The sequence below is a fragment of the Telopea speciosissima genome, chromosome 3, assembly GCF_018873765.1.
Source record: "Telopea speciosissima isolate NSW1024214 ecotype Mountain lineage chromosome 3, Tspe_v1, whole genome shotgun sequence".
In the NCBI taxonomy this organism is placed as follows: Eukaryota; Viridiplantae; Streptophyta; class Magnoliopsida; order Proteales; family Proteaceae; genus Telopea; species Telopea speciosissima.
Window position 1 is genome coordinate 33,147,735 of NC_057918.1, and position 16,866 is coordinate 33,164,600.

At 39.3% G+C, this 16,866-nt stretch overlaps 1 protein-coding gene across 2 annotated transcripts in view; it reads left to right on the forward strand.

The window, feature by feature from the left end:
- The first annotated feature begins 807 nt into the window (after positions 1-807).
- LOC122656564 (transcription factor-like protein DPB) overlaps positions 808-16,866 on the forward strand; it is a 60,617-nt gene continuing 44,558 nt past the window's right edge. Inside the window, exons 1-4 of one of the 2 annotated variants that reach the window (XM_043851144.1) lie at positions 808-893; positions 1,028-1,277; positions 1,730-1,809; positions 2,448-2,491. In XM_043851144.1, the coding sequence (XP_043707079.1) occupies positions 1,030-1,277; positions 1,730-1,809; positions 2,448-2,491 (372 nt within the window). In that variant the 5' untranslated portion in view covers positions 808-893; positions 1,028-1,029. The other variant, XM_043851143.1, reaches the window with a different exon arrangement.

The window sequence follows — 16,866 nt, forward strand, 5'->3', positions numbered from 1 at the left end:
ATTGTTGATAAAATATAGCAGAAATACCATTGTGTCCGGGACATTTTAAGTCACCTATTCCAAAAACCCTCTCTCTACTTTCATCTTCGGAAGGGATAGATGTGAGCTAACTATTATCCTCAGCAGAGGTTACATATTCAAACAAACATTCGATAGATGCAGGGTCTAAAGGATTGGTAGTAGAGTAAACGGATTGAAATTGATCCACAAACAACTTAGACTTTCGAAGGTATATCAAAACCTTCAAACCACAATTATTCACAATGCAAGGAATGAAATTTTTGCCTAAGGTGGATTGGTGGAATGAAGTCCACCATGACTAATGTCTTCTAATTCTTCCCAACTTGTATGAGATTAGCATATGTTACTACGGCTAGGATCAGAGGTTGGATAATCTAATCAATCAAAACTCAAATTTATTGGGTTGGGTTGGGAGTTTGGACTTTGCTTGCAATGGTCCTTTTTTAGATACTCATGGTTCTTTGTCTTGGGACTCTGGTTGGTTCAGTCCAGGGGTCCATCTGTAAGACTCATAACGAAGAAAGAAACAAAATATCCAAACGCCCCTCATTCCCATTCCCTCTCTTTTATTCCAGTCTCATTCTCTCTCTATGTCTGATACTCTGACAGTCTGACCGAAAGTATTGAACCCGTGTGTTCTTCCCTTCCCCTCGCTGCTTTAAACGGTTTTCTGTGTTGGCCGCCGGTTGTTTACTGCTTCTCGTGTTTTAATACATATGTTACATCTGTCACACACGCACACAGACAAAGAGAGGGAGACCCATTTGGTTTTAGTTTTGGTTTTGGTAGTTACTGTTTAATCCTCTTAACAGAAGATGTTTGACTGATGCTCAAGGCCTGTTGATGTTCAGACGTAGTTTTCCAATTATAAGGTTTAATAATGTCAGTTTCTTCTGGGTTTTGCTCCTAAGCAGAGATCTTGCTTTGTTAAGTTCTTAGGTTTTGTAGTTCTTGCATGTCATGTCTTTTCTATTGATTCTGGTTAATTTTGGAGGCAAATTGGCAGGAATGGTTGTTACTGGCGGGAATCATCTAGAAGATGGGGAGAAGAATCTGCCCAGTATTTCAAGAGGAGGGACTTCGAGGCCTTGGGGAACCACCATCTCCGGTCAATCGGTCTCTACCAGTGGAAGTGCGGGGTCTCCATCGAGCCGGAGTGAGCAGGCTATGGCCACACCCGCCAGTGAGAATGCTTTAATCAGATTGAATCATCTCAATATTGGTGGGGATGACGCTGGATCTCAAGGCGGCGTCGTGTGAGTTTTTAAAAAAAAAAAAAAAAATTATTTGTTTCTTTTTCCTTGAAAATATCTTGCATTTCGTGAAATTTAGTTTATGGTGGGAGGAATTTATTATTGGGGGGAGTTTGGAAAAACAATTTAGAGCTGTATTTGTATTTAATGGCCTGTATTGTTGAATGATTATTTTGATTGCTGAAGATACCCTCAAATTTGGGATGCCATGAAGTTGGTCATTGTTGTATGGAAGAAGTACAATTGAAGCTCTTCGTCCTCTACCATCCCTAATGTTGCAATGAAGTAAATAAGAAGCATTATTCTTACTTTCTGGTCCCATTTCTCTTTATGTTTTGTAATGGATTGTCCGTTCAGTGCTGTATATCTAGGCTGAATTCTACTTCCCCCCCCCCCCCAAAAAAAAAGAAAAGAAAGAAGAAGAAGGTTTAAACTGATCTATGAATTTTAAACAGTGGCAAGAAAAAGAAGAGAGGTCAAAGGGCGGTTGGCGCCGATAAGAGTGGCCGGGGACTCCGCCAATTCAGCATGAAAGGTGACTTTTCCTACAATATTCTTGATTCATTTGGTTGGCTCTGTTTGTTTCCATGTAAAAAGGTCAAAAGGAATATTTTCCTATAAAATAGGATTTCCGCAGTTTGTTTGACGTACAATGCAGAAAATGACATTGAATATAAGAGAAGGTTTATGTGAGTAAAATTTCATTTGCAGGGAAAATTTTACAATGCAACAGACAGGGCCTTATTGTCAATTTGTATTATGAAAGTGTCAAGTCCTATGATTTTTGGATATTTGCTTAAAAGATAAGGTTAAAACTACTGTTAATCAAAAGTTTAGATTTTGACCATAATGATTTGTATTCATGATTTGTTAGAGTTGAAAGATCCACCTATCTTTGGAGGTTTCAGTTCCTATAATAGTGGGAGCTGGGTATGGAGACACCTGTGTGAAATTCCATGATTAATGTCGCCTGATTCGACATAAAACTGAACCAATTCTAGGTGGCTTGGATTCTGAAGATCCTAATGGACCCTTTCTTTCTGAGTTGGTATATGGATTACATAGTCTCAATTCCATTTTGGTGTGGCATGGGATAACTTCTTGTTTGTAGGCTTATTGCTGATTATTTTTTTACTAACTTTGTCTTTTATCATTTCTTTGGGTTGTTTGTAGTCTGTGAGAAAGTCGAAAGCAAGGGTAGAACCACTTACAATGAGGTCAGTGGCTTCTGAAATTATATTTACCATTTGTTTTTATTTTATTTATTTTTGTCTTCCTCTACCTTTTCTCTTTATCAACTACGACTACATTAACTCGGCCTTATCCCAACAAAATATTAAAATAAAAGTAAAAGAAAAGGAACACAAGAACAACAACAACAGCAACTACTACAACTACAAATCAGTCTTATACAAACTAACTGGGGTCGACCACATGGATCCTTGCCCTCCAATCAGCTCTATTCAACGTCATACTAGAGACATGACCTAAGACTTGACCTAAACTATGCATGTCTTTCCTCACCACTTCTCCTAGGGTCATTTTAGGCATGTGCGTAGCTCTTTTAGTACCTTCAATCTGAATCAAGTCACTCGTCCGAACTGGAGCATCCCAAGGCCTCCGTTGAACATGGCCATGCCACCTCAGACGACTTTCTCGTAGCTTATCTTGAATCAGGGCTACTCCCAAATCAGCTCTAATATGGTCATTCCTTATTTTGTCCTTCCTAGTTTTACCACTCATCCATCTCAACATCCTCATCTCTGCTACACTTAGCTTACCTAGATGACGCTTCTTAACTACCCCACACTCCGCATTTACATCATACCCGGTCTTATGACTGTCCTTTAAAACTTTATTTTAAACTTTAAAGGGATCCATCAATCACATAACACTCCGGATGCCCTTCTCCAGTTCATCCACCCTACTTTAATCCTTTGTGAGACATCATCCTCTGTATCACCTTCCATACTGATGATTGATCCTAGATACCTAAAATGGCTACTTTGCGGAATCTCCATCTCATCAACTTTCACCCCTTCATTATCTGTCCTAGAGTTGCTAAAGTTACATACTATATACTTCGCCTTTGTTCTACTTGTCTTAAGACCTTTTGATTCCAAGGTTGATCTCCATAACTCCAGTTTGGCATTAATCCCAGCTCTTGTCTCATCCACCAAAACAATGTCATCAACAAAAAACATGTACCATGGAGCCTCATTTTGGATGTCTCTAGTTAACTCAAACAGATAAGGGCGTAAAACTGATCCTTGATGTAACCCAACTGTAATTGGGAATTCACTACCTTGACTCCCCACGGTTCTTACACTAGTCACCATACCATGATACATATCTTTAATTATGTCCACATATTTACTTGAAACATTTCTCCTCCCTAGCACATGATAGGTTAAATCTCTAGGAACTCTGTCATAAGCTTTTTCAAGGTCAATAAAGACCATATAGAGATCCTTCTCACTATCTCTAAATCTTTCCATGAGTCTCTTAAGTAGATAAATAGCTTCTGTTGTGGATCTTTCTGGCATAAAACAAAATTGGTTCTCCGAAATAGTGGTCTTTTTTCTCAAGTGTGTTTCAATAACTGTCTCCCATAATTTCATAGTACGATTCATTAGTTTTATGCCTCTATAGCTGTTGCAACTTTGGACATCACCTTAATTTTGTAAATCAGGACCACAATGCTTCTCCTCCATTCATTTGACATTCTCTCGGTGCACATAATCTTATTAAACAACTTAGTTAACCAAGATAAGCCATAGATTCCTAAGCTCTTCTATGCTTCTATTGGGACCCCATTTGGGTCTGGAGCCTTGGCTATTTTCATCTTTCTTAGTGCTTCTTTTACTTCAGAAACCCTAATTGTACGTCTATACCTCCGACAGTTGACAACATGTGTAGTTCCTTCTTCCGGTCCACTGTACCTAGGATTGGTTTCATTAAGTAGGCTGTATAAATAATCATTCCATCTCTCCTCGATGTCCTTATCGCTTACTAGGACTACCATCATCACTTTTAATGTATCTGACATGGTCGAAATCTCTACTCATCCTTTCCTTCATTCTAGTTATGTTATAGATAAATTTTTCCCCTTCTTTGGTGTTCAGGTTGTTATAGAGATCTTCATATTTTTTCGTCTTTGCATTCCTCTCAATCTTCTTTGCTTAATTTCTAGCAGATTTATACCTTTTTAGATCTTCTACATCCTTAGTCCTTTGCCATGCCTTGAAACAAGCTGTCTTAGTCTTGATGGCTACTTGGACCTCATCATCCCGCCACCAAGTCTCCCTAGGGGAATGACGTTTTCCTTTCGATTCTCCTAGGACCTCTTTAGCCACCTTCTTAATACACGTAGACATCTCATTCCACATCAAATTAGGATCTCCCTCCAAGTCCCACTTTCCTTGGTTGACTACTTTGTTAGTAAATGACTTCAAGGAGTCTCCTTTCAGCTTCCACCACCTTACCTTAGGGCAGATAGGCTCCCCTATCTTACGATCCTGTGTGATGAGGCACATATCCATGACCACCAATCCATGTTGAGTGGTTAGGCTCTCCCCCCCTCTACCTTTTCTCTTTATATTCTTTATTATTTGGTCACTTTAATGATTTTTTCCCCCTGTACTATTTGGTTATCATGAACTTCCTGTTTACTAGACTTTGTAGTTAGCTCTTATTTTTCCCTCGACTTTTGTTAGATTAATTATCTTGTGGTCAGATTGGTCTTGTTTGTATGGTCTTCTACCTGTGTAGAGTGTTTCCGAACTTCATAAATTGTCATATATAAAGATTACTATTTCAAAGACTTGGGACTTCAAATAAATTTCTAAAACTGAACCAGAAAACATGGAAAATTGCATAAAATGAAATCATATGCAATTATTCAGATTTTAGTCTGTATGGGTATTAAGTTTAAACATGTTCCAGATCGAGCAGTTTCTAATGCAGTGTAGCCATGATACACGTAGGCAAATAGAATTATCAGCTAAACATTTTATCTAATTCCAATTAGTTATGAATTATATCTTGTGCCTTATGCTATAAGGATTATGGAATGAAATGCTACTTACTATCAAAATAGATGGAGTTTAAATTAAAAATTCAACTATCAACTCACGATTATGGAATGAAATGCTAGGGTTGGTTTGCGGCCTGACATTGAAAAGGTGTATAACCACATACTGTTGGAATTTCTCAAAGAAAAAGGGGTAACAAATGAGATTCAAAGAAAAATGGAGGAAGTGAATGAAAGGCTGTTACCTACATTAGTGTTTCAAAGAAGTGTCAAAAGCTGCAAGGAATTTGCCACAGAGAACCAATCTTGTCATTCTTATTCCTTTTAAAAGTGGATGGTTCAGTTTGCAGATGATAGTGATAGTGTGATGCAATAGCTTTTTGTGGGGGCTTCTCATTATCTAGGGTTCCAAACCTGTGTGTGGATGTGCTTTTGAGGCAGTGCCAAAGGTGGAAGATTGTTTAAAAAAAATGAAGTGGGTGTGATGTTTGAATTGGAGCAATTTTGAGATAGCTTTCTGATAAAAGTGAACAGTCTTCGTTTGCTTCTCCTTTGACTTCTATTGGAGGCTCCGTATAAGAAGTCTATGTGGGAGCTGGTTGTAGAGTGAATGAGGTTATCAATGGGGAAGGATAATTACTTATTCGATCATGGTAAAAGCTTGTTTCCTGCTAGCATTCCCAACATACTACTGAGTAGTGATCCCTGTTGACCACAAGGTTCGAAAACTCGGGTCTCGAAGCCATCTCGGCCCAGCAAAAAATCGAGTTGGGCCGAGATCTCGGCGAGTTTGTGCATTTTTTTTTTCAGACTCGGAAGCCCATCTCGGTGGGTTTTAGACCTCTTTTGGGTCTGAAAATCGGTATACAACCTATTTTAGGCCATTTAAACACAATGACATTATTAGATTTTGCAAAAACAAAGTCCAAATAGGAGTTTCAGTAAATGCTTTTGTATTTGTATTTCATTTACTTAACATATTATTCATAAATAAGCAAATACCCCCTATTTGAATCCAATAAAAATAGTTGAAAAATCAAATTCCATAAGGAAAAAAAGTCATCCCCCCAGTTCAAGAACAAAAACTGGATTTTCGGCGGTAGGTGCAATTTTCAACTTTCTAATGCTGGGGTTTTTCTCAAATCTAAAAATTCCATAAATCTTAATATGGTAAAACATTGCTAAAAACCAAAAGTGTAGTAAAATATTCATTTGTTTTGATGTCCAAAAATATATTTTCATTGAGCGATTTTGTGACATTAGCAAGCACGAATTAAGTTTGACCGGTAAATAACTCCTTCAATATAAATCAGATTTAAGCAATCTTGGACTTGTTGGAAAGCTTTCAAAACATAGCTTTCCAACAAGTCCAAGATTGCTAAAATCTGATTTATATTGAAAGAGTTATGTACCGGTCAAACTTAATTCTTGCGCCAATGTCCAAAATCGCTTCAATGAAAATAATTTTTGACATCAAAACAAATGAATATTTTACCGCACTTTTGGTTTTTAGCAATATTTTACCATAATAAGATTTATGGAATTTCTAGATTTGAGAAAAACCCCAGCATTAGAAAGTTGAAAATTACACCTATCGCCGAAAATCCAGTTTTTGTTCTTGAACTGGGGGGTTGACTTTTTTTCTTTTTGGAATTTGATTTTTTAACTATTTTTATTGGATTCAAATGGGGGGGTGGTATTTGCTTATTTATGAATACTATCTTAAGTAAATGAAATACAAATACAAAAGCATTTACTTAAATGATATTAGGCATAAATAAGTGTCTGTTTTCTATCTTGGTTCCTGGCATAGATAGGTGTCTGTATACTAAGAATTTCTAGCAAGATCTCGAGATGTGGCACTCATATAAAGGACCTAGATGGGCATTTTCCTATGTCAAACCGAGATCTCTCCGAGATCCGAGATCTCAGAGAGATATTGACATTTTAAGTTTCGTAGGCCATCTCGACTTGGGAAATTGGAAAACCGAGAATCTCGACGAGATCTCGCGAGATTTCAGACTATGCTTGACCATTCCCATCTTGGTTATGGAGAGAAGTGAAGTTTTTCAACTTCAGCATTGTTTTTCTAAGACAAATTCCATTTGGCTAGTGGGATGAAGAAGCGAAGTGTTTAAATAGAGTCTAGTGGCTGAAACATGGAATTTGTGGAAAGAGAGGAACAACAGGGTTTTTGAAGGCCATATGGAAGCAGCTTATCATGTGGAAACAGAGAATTTGGTGGTGGGCTTCTCTTCCATTGAATTCAGTGCCTGCAAAATATCTGGAATAACTTCAGATCCTTCTCTGTATATTGTTATCTCCAACTGTATAGCTTTTGGGCTTGTATAGTGCACTATTTACTTTTTTTTTTTTTTTAAAATTATAATAAATAAACTTTAGGGTAAGTTACTTTTACACCCCCTGTACTAGTTTGTTTTGTTAAAAATAGAGTAATTCATAGACCTATCATGAATGGGGATGGAACCAAAGTTGGGTGTTTTAGGGTTTTCGAGCATGTTGGAGGGGTAAACAGAGAAGGAAAGAAATGTGTTTCCATTCAATAGCAATCTGCAAGTGATGGGAGGCGGTAGTGTTAGTGATGGGTGGTGGTAGTGCTTGCTTCGTTCAAATCCGATGTCTGTAAATCACTTGTCAAGCAATCGGGCCATAGTACAGGGGGTGCAAGTAATTTACTTTAAACTTTATTATGACCCTCCTTAGATCCCGCAGTGGCGGGAGCCTTATGCACTGGGTACGCCTTTTTTTTATACTAATAATAAATAAACTTTATTGACTTATCCAAGTGAAAACTGAGCTGGAGACATGGTACCAATTTCGCCGATATATCAGTAAATTTTGAGCCCACCGAGACGAAATGGCTAAGCGAAATGAAAAAGTATAATATTTCATTGATATTTCGGGCCATTTCGGCATATTTCGGCAATATATCTAAATATCGCCGAAATGTTACAATTCCCCCCACGTGACTCATTAAAGGCCCCCTATAAAACCCATATTTTGCTTCTAATGGTCGATATTTTGACCGAGAGCTGGGCATAGGCTCTTTTTTGTGTTTTTCTTGTTTCACTTTTCCAACTTGGATTCTAAGCATCTTCCACCTTGTTCTTCATCTTTTTCGACGGATCATCGCCAGAAACACGTCGGAAACACCTCCTACCAAGATTGTGAAGGATTTTTCACTGTTTAAGGTAATTTTGTTTCCTCTAAAACTATTTTTTGTTGAAAATACTATGTTCAAGAGTTGTTGGATGGTGATGATATATGTTAGACACCGGAGGCCGATCTACAGCCTCACAGTGTTGAAATTTTTTGTACATGTGTATTTTATATTTTATATTTTCTGATTTTAAAAATTGATTTTCCTACAGCAAAAATAGGAAAAAATTAGGGATAATATAAATTGGATGGGAATCAACTAAATATATGTTAGACACCATTGGCTGATCTACGGCTTCACGGCGTCGAAATTATTTTTTTGCCCATAAATAATTATTTTTGTTTTCAGAAATTAAGAAAAATATTTAAAAATAAAAAAATAAAAAAATAAGGAAAAATATTAGGTTTTGGTTTGAAAAATCATGAAAAAATATGAATATAATTTCTACATGTTTTTGAAGTGCATTAGATATATATTATGTTTAATCATTTCGATTTTGTTGTGTTAGGTCAATATTTATATGAGAATTATTTATAAAAAATTGTTTTTAATTATGAGAAAAATAAAAGGGTTAGGGGAAAAATATTAAATAGCTATATAATTGTTTTAGTACTCTCAAAGTCTCAATTGAAGTATTTCTACATTAAGTTTTTAATCATTTGTTTTACTTACATTGCAGTAAACAAGTATTATTATGACGGATCGTAAAAGACAACGTGCGAAAGGAAAGCAGAAGGTAGGGGAAAGTAGTCAATAGAGGAAGCAGAGGGAGCAGAGGGAGCAGAGAGAGCAGAGGCCAGCCAGGCAGCCTAGGGGTGACATTGCATGATTACATTGCACTCTAATTGATGGGGATAAGAGAAAATCCCAATGTAACTATTGTCACATGCAGTTTTTGGGAGGTGGGTCCAGTAGACTTAAACAACATCTAACTGGAGGATCTAAAGATGTTGTAGATTGCCATATGGTCCCTCCTCAAGTAGCTAGGGAAGTTGGTGGCAGTTTGAGGGGAAAGAATAAGAGGAAGGCTGAAATGCAGAGGGTAAGGGAATAACTTGAGGAGGCAGTGAGGAGTTAAATGGGAGGAGGAGAAGGAGAATACCATGATGATGATGGTGATGACTCTGATGATGATGACAGTGATGACCCCATCTATATGCCTGATGATATACAAACACCACAGGAGGCTAGGGACTTTCGACGGTTTGTTTCGAGTAGTAAAGTTAGTTTTCGAGAAGACCAATAGAGACAGAGAGTAGGGGGTAGTGGAGGAGCAGACACATCTGGAGGTTCTAGAGTTTGGGGGTTATTGAATCCTTTTAAAAGATCACAAAGTATGAAGGTAGCTCCAAAACCTCTATCGATACCAGTACCATCATCAGCATCAGATCTTAAACTATATAGGAAGAAGGGAAGCACTCAACCAAAAATCAAAGGAGCATGGAAGAATATGAAGGGGTTTTTGAAAGAATCAATAGCTAAGTGGATGCTATACCATACCATCCTAGCAAATACCGCACAAGGCCCTCATTATGATACCATGATTGATACAATTGCAGAGGCTGGCCAAGGGTTCAAGGGGCCCACCCCATATGAGGTAATGGTTACCTCAACAGAAGTTTGAGATTGATGATTACATTGGGGAGATGAGGAGTATGTGGGAGACATATGGGGTGACTATAATGGTAGATGGTTGGACTGGGCCTACAAGAAAGTCCATCATCAATTTTATGGTATATTGTAATGGGATGACAGTTTTCCTCAAATCTGGATGCATCCAAAGAGATAAATGATGCAAAATATATTTATAGATTGTTGAAGGAAGTGGTTGAAAAAGATGTAGGAATAGAGAACGTTGTCCAGATTGTAACGGATAACGGAAGCAACTTCAAGAAGGCCGGTGAGAAGATGATGAATAACAGTAAGTACCGATTCTTCTGGACTCCTTGTGCGGCCCATTGCATTGATCTAATGTTGAAGGATATGGGGAAGTTAAAGTTGGTGAAGATTGTGGTGGAAAGTACAAGACAAATCACCAACTTTGTATACAACCACTCCTTCGCACTAAATCTATTGAGAGAAAAATGTGGGGGTGACTTGGTGAGGCCGGGCATGACTAGATTTGCCACAAAGTACATTGCCCTAAAAAGCTTTGAGACAAAGAAGGTCAGGTTGAGATCTATGTTTGCTTCTCAGGAGTGGTTTGGATGGAAGGGTTCCAATACCACAGGTGGGAGGGATGCACAGGCAACCATGTCCTCTGAGGAATTCTGGACAAAGCTAGGCAAAGTGATGAAAGATTTGGAGCCAGTAGTTAAAGTTCTATATATAGCGGACTCCGCTCTCAAGGGGCCTACCATGCCAGTCCTATATACTACCATGGACTTGATGAAGGATAATGTCTTCAATGTGGCTCCTCGTAGTAGCAAACACTTCTTGGATATTATCAATGCTCGCTGGGAGAATCAACTTATGCATCTACTGCATAAGGCTGGTGAGTAATATTGTTTATGTAACTAATTCATATCTTAGTTTTTTAGTAATATTACTAATTACTTCTATATGACAATTTTCAGCATACTACTTGAACCCCAAGTATCAATATAATAATAGGCTTGGGTTGGATACTCAACTTATTGATGCTGTGAAACAAGTAGTAAAAAAGTTGGAGCCAGATGGTAGACTACAATTTATATGCAACAATGAGGTGAGTCTTATAATTCATTTGGAATATAATTAGTAAGTAGTAATTAGTTAATGAGTCATTACTAATTTTCCACATGGTTATAGACAAAGATTTTTAGGGATGCATTGGGGAGTTTTGGAACTGATACTGCAGTACAAGGCAGAGCACGTGGTGATGCTGGTACTCAATTCAATATCTTATTCTTTTAAATTACATATGTATTGAAAGTTGAAAGTTGTAAAAATTTTGACACGTCTTTTTTTGTTGTAAACTTGTTATGCAGCTGAATGATGGATGTTGTATGGGGAATCGGTTGAGAATTTAAGGAGAATAGTAATCAAGGTCCTTGCCCAAACATGTTCCACATCTGGCTGTGAGAGGAACTGGAGTACGTTTTCGCTCATCCACTCCAAGAGGCGCAACAGATTGGGTTCCGAACGTCTATTTGACATAGTGTATATGCACCACAACTTGAGGCCGAAACTACAACACACGCATGGGACATGAGGGACAAAGGGGCACTATTGACCTCGCCGATATCTTTTAGGTTGATTCAGATGATGAGGACCCTATTGTGGATTGGGTGAGGGATAGAGGTGAGCCAATGCTGGATCAGGAGGGAGGTAGGCCAGACCCTGTGATAGCTTCTGAGATGGGTGCTGATGTGGATGACTATATGGCTGACGAGGGTCAGATACACGCACGGGAAGCATCATGTTAACAGATTTAGAATTAGAGTAAGGCTTGGATGAATAACGATTATCCCAAGCTCTTTATTTATATCACTGAGAATAGAGAATAAAAGTACAAATAAGCAATATGGGACTAAAGTCCACAAAATAGAAACATAAAAACATAAGAAAAAAGGGTCTAAAGTACCACTATGGTTCTAACACTCCCCCTCAAGTTGGAGCAAATATGTCAATCATGCCCAACTTGACTAGATTAGGATAGAACAATTTTTCAGACAATCCCTTGGTGAAAATATCAGCAACCTGATCAGTAGATTTCACAAAAGGAACACAAATCAGTCCGTCCTCCAACTTTTCCTTAATAAAATGTCTGTCTACTTCAACATGCTTGGTGTGATCATGTTGTACTGGATTGTGAGCAATGCTGATTGCAGCTTTGTTGTCACAGTACAACATCATATGGAGATGAACAGGAACACCAAGGTCTTGTAGCAAGCCTTTCAGCCAAAGTAACTTACAAATGCCCTGTGCTATAGCACAAAACTCTACTTCAGCACTAGACCAAGCCACCATATTCTGCTTCTTGCTACGTCAAGTGATAAGATTGCCTCCTACGAAAGAACAATACCCAGAGATAGATTTCTGATCAGTAGAACCAGCCCAGTCAGCATCAGTATATGCCTCTATCCGTAGGTGACCATGAGGAGACAGAAGAATGCCTTTTCCAGGAGCTGACTTCAAGTAGTGAAGGATCCGAAGGACAACCTCCATATGAGAAGAATAGGGGTCATGTATAAACTGACTCACAATACTCACAACAACAGCAATGTCTGGACGCGTGTGTGAGATAAATCAGCTTCCTCACCAGTCTTTGGTACCGGCCTTTATCAATAGGTTCACCCTCCTTTTCTTTGAGACGAACAGTAGCCTCCATAGGAGTATCTGAAGGGTGACATTCCTAACAAACCAGTTTCAGACAACAAGTCTAGGACATACTTCCTTTGGGAGAGAAAGATGCCTTTAGAGGACCTGGCAACCTCAATCCCTAGAAAGTACCGTAGCTTCCCTGGATCTTTAATCTCAAACTCGTGCCCAAGAAACTTCTTCAATCGGTTGATCTCATCACCATCGTTGCTAGTAACCACAATGTCATCCACATAGACTATAAGAACAGTGATGGTTTTTCCAGCCCTCTTTATAAAGAGAGTGTGATCAGCATTACTCTGTTTATAACCCACAGAAATTATGGCCTTGTGAAACCGACCAAACCAAGCTCTAGGTGACTGCTTCAGCCCGTAAAGTGTTCGCTGCAACTTGCACACTTTACCTTGATTACTGTCACAATAAAACCCTGGTGGAATATCCATGTACACCTCCTCACTAAGTTCTCCATTTAGGAAGGCATTCTTCACATCCAGCTGTTGTAGATCCCATCCAAGATTGACTGCACAAGATAGCAAAACCCGAACTGTATAAAACTTTGCAATATGAGCAAAAGTCTCTTGGTAGTCAGTCCCATATGTCCGAGTAAAGCCTCTTGCAACCAGACTTGCGTTATACCGATCCGTAGTGCCATCTACCTTCTGTTTGACCACAAACACCCATTTACATCCCACTAGTTTTTTCCTTAGAGGAAGATCTACGAGATCCCAAGTATTATTTTTTCTTGAGGCTTTCATTTCTTCCAACATAGCTGCCTTCCACTTTCCATCTGCATAAGCTTCTTGCCAATTTTTAGGAACAGAAACAGAAGAAAGAGAAGGCACAATGCACGAAAAGACGGAGAAAGAGATCTATAAGAAACAAAGCGAGAAATAGGATGCAAGGTGCAAGTCCTAGTACCTTTGCGAAGGGCAATAGGTAGTTCGAAAGGAGAAGTCTCATCAGGAGGAGAAGGACGAGGATCTGGATCCTGAGCTGGCAATTGGATAGGTATGGGTGCCACAGTGGATTGATGCTGCCCTCTTTTGGAGCATCTCTTTTGGTAGGTGATAACATTTGAGTTGTCAATTCTCTTCTGAAATTTACTGATGGTCTTTTAGATTGGAGTCAACTCCCCCTGACTAGGAACATGACCATCATTATTTTCTACAAGCTCCCCCTGTAAAGGAATCCCTGTGGAAGAAGGGGCAGCAGCCAAAGTAGGCTCCAAAGTGGGCTGGATAGCAGCCATAGGCTCCAAAGTAGGAGTAGACTCAGGAGACTCAAGGGGAAGAAGCACAGACACATCTTCACTAGAACCAGAATTCTCCCCTTTAAGATGTGGAGATGGATAATAGGAAAGACGTTCGTAAAAAACAACATCCATACTGACCAGAGTACGACGGGAAGGGGGATGATAACACTTATAAGTTATAACCTTTCTGGGTTGAAGAGTAATCCAAAAAAACACACCGCAACCCACGAGGGTCAAGTTTACCATGAGATTTCGTGTCTCTAGCATAGCACACACAACCAAACACCTTGGAAGAAACTACAAAGGTGGAATTCCCATGTAAAAGTTCAGCCGGAGTGCGAGAGTCAAGAACACGAGAAGGCAACCGATTAATGCGATAGGTTGCAGTGAGGATAGCATCCCCCCAATATTGGGAGGGGACATAGCGCGAAAACATCAACGCCCTGGTCACTTCCAACAAATGTCGGATCTTCCTTTCAGCCACACCATTCTGGGTTGGGGTATAAACACAACTAGTCTGGTGAATAATCCCATTATCAGCCAAATACTTTTGAAATTGGTGTTCCTTATATTCGATGCCATTATTAGCCAAATACTTCTGAGTTTGGACCAATCTATGGAAATGCTGAAAATAGGCAAAAAGTTGACTTAGTGTGCATAAGGTAAACCCATGTATGCCTAGAATGACAATCAATAAAAGAAGCAAACCAACGATGACCAGAGAGGGAGGTTTTACGACTAGGGCCCCAAACATCAGAATGTACCATCTGAAAAAGTGAAGAACTCCTTTTATTTGAAACCGAATAAGTAGAACGTGTCTGTTTGGCCAGAACACAAGCCTCACAAAATAAATCGGTCTTATCGCATGATTTGACCAAAGTAGGAAATAAAGATGCTAATATTCCTAATGGAGGGTGACCTAATCTAGAGTGCCACTGGTAATTTTCAGAAGAGACTAAGGAGCTCTGATGTGGAGATGGTAACGGTGGTGGAGTGAGACGACCATCACCAAGTAGGTACAAGCCACCATGCACTTTACCCAATCCAATCGTCTTCCCAGAGGCCAGATCCTGAAACACACAATGGGAAGGAAAAAAAGTCACTTTACAGTTAAGATCACGAGTAAGACTACTAATAGAAAGAAGGTTAGTAGTAAAATTAGGAATATGCAAAACTGAAGACAAAGTAAGGGAGGAAGTGTAGTTGATGATTCCTTTTCCAGATATGGAGGAAAGGGAACCATCAGCTACTTTGACCTTGTCTTTCCCAGAAGTGGGAGAATACCGATGGAACAGGCTAGAGGAACCGGTCATGTGATCCGTAGCCCTAGAATCTATAATCCAAGGATGAGAAGCTACAGAAGCATAATGACCACCAAATGGAATACCTGACCGGGCAAAGTGTGAACCTGAAGGAGCAGAAGAGGTGGCAGGAACTGATGTAGTAGAGGCAACAGCAACGGAAGACCTTAGCAGTCATAGGAAAGCCTGTAGATCATCATGGGATAGGCCAGTGTCAGTAGCCGGGGCTGTAGGAACAGATTCAGAGTGGTTTGCCTTATTTTTTGTCTTTTTCTTGGCAGCCCGTTTAGCCTCAAAGTCAGCTGGCTTCCCGTGAAGTTTCCAGCACTTCTCTTTGGTGTGGTAAGGCTTGTGAGAATGCTCACAAGTAATAGTCCCTGTAGTAGAACCAACCTTAAAAAAACCAGCACCAACAGAGCTTCAAAACACTGAGATCAATTTTTTCAGGGTTTTGAAAAAAACCTTGATTTTTTTGAGATCGATGTAGGGAAAGAAACCTGCAAAAACAGCATTGGATTGAGCTGAAACTTGGCTCGAGTGTATGTCTAGAAGAGACAAAGAACCCCTCCAAATATCAGCCCCAACAGAGGACAGCAGCCTCTAGATCGATATTTGTCAGGGTTTTGAAAAAAACCTTGTTTTTGGAGAAATCGATCTAGGGGGTCTTCAAGGCAGATCTTAGATAAAAAAAATCAACAAAAGAACTTGCTGCAGTTTTTGATCTTCAATAAGAGAGATTGAATCCTTACAGGTGAGTTGGAATCAATCAATTATGGGAAGCTTTAAATATCGCAGCCAAGGTGTTGTTGATATGGAAACTTATGTAATCATGGAATGAGGTGAGAAAGGACAGCAGCTGGATCTATGGATCACCTCATCAGTACTGCTCTATTAAAGAATAGAAAACAAAAGAAGAAAAGAGAGAAGAGAAGAGGAGATCAACAGAGAGAGAGAGAGAGAGAGAGAGAGAGAGAGAGAGAGAAGAGAAAGAAAGAGCTGAAAATAGAAGGTAGAGGACCCTAATTCAAAACCTTCTCTGATGCCATGTTAACAGACTTAGAATTAGAGTAAGGCTTGGATGAATAATGATCATCCCAAGCTCTTTATTTATATCACTGAGAATAGAGAATAAAAGTACAACTAAGCAATGTGGGACTAAAGCCCACATAATAGAAACATAAAAACATAAGAAAAAAGGGTCTAAAGTACCCCTGCGGTTCTAACACATCACCCATGCCATTCCAACCCACAGGTGGCAATGCTGAAGAGGATGATGACTGGTCCAGGTCTTCAGGTGGTACTGGTAGGAATCAGATTCAGACTCAGACTGGAGCTGATGGAAGTGATGGTGATGGTAATGATGACGGCAGTGGTGCTGATGATGGTGGTGGTGGTGGTGAAGCATTTGATGGAATGCGAGAGCATTATGTGGTAGACTAGCAGACGGCGCCTGTAGAGCTAGTCCGATTCACCGGAGAAACACAATTTGATCATGCCACACAAGATATGGACCACGGTACACG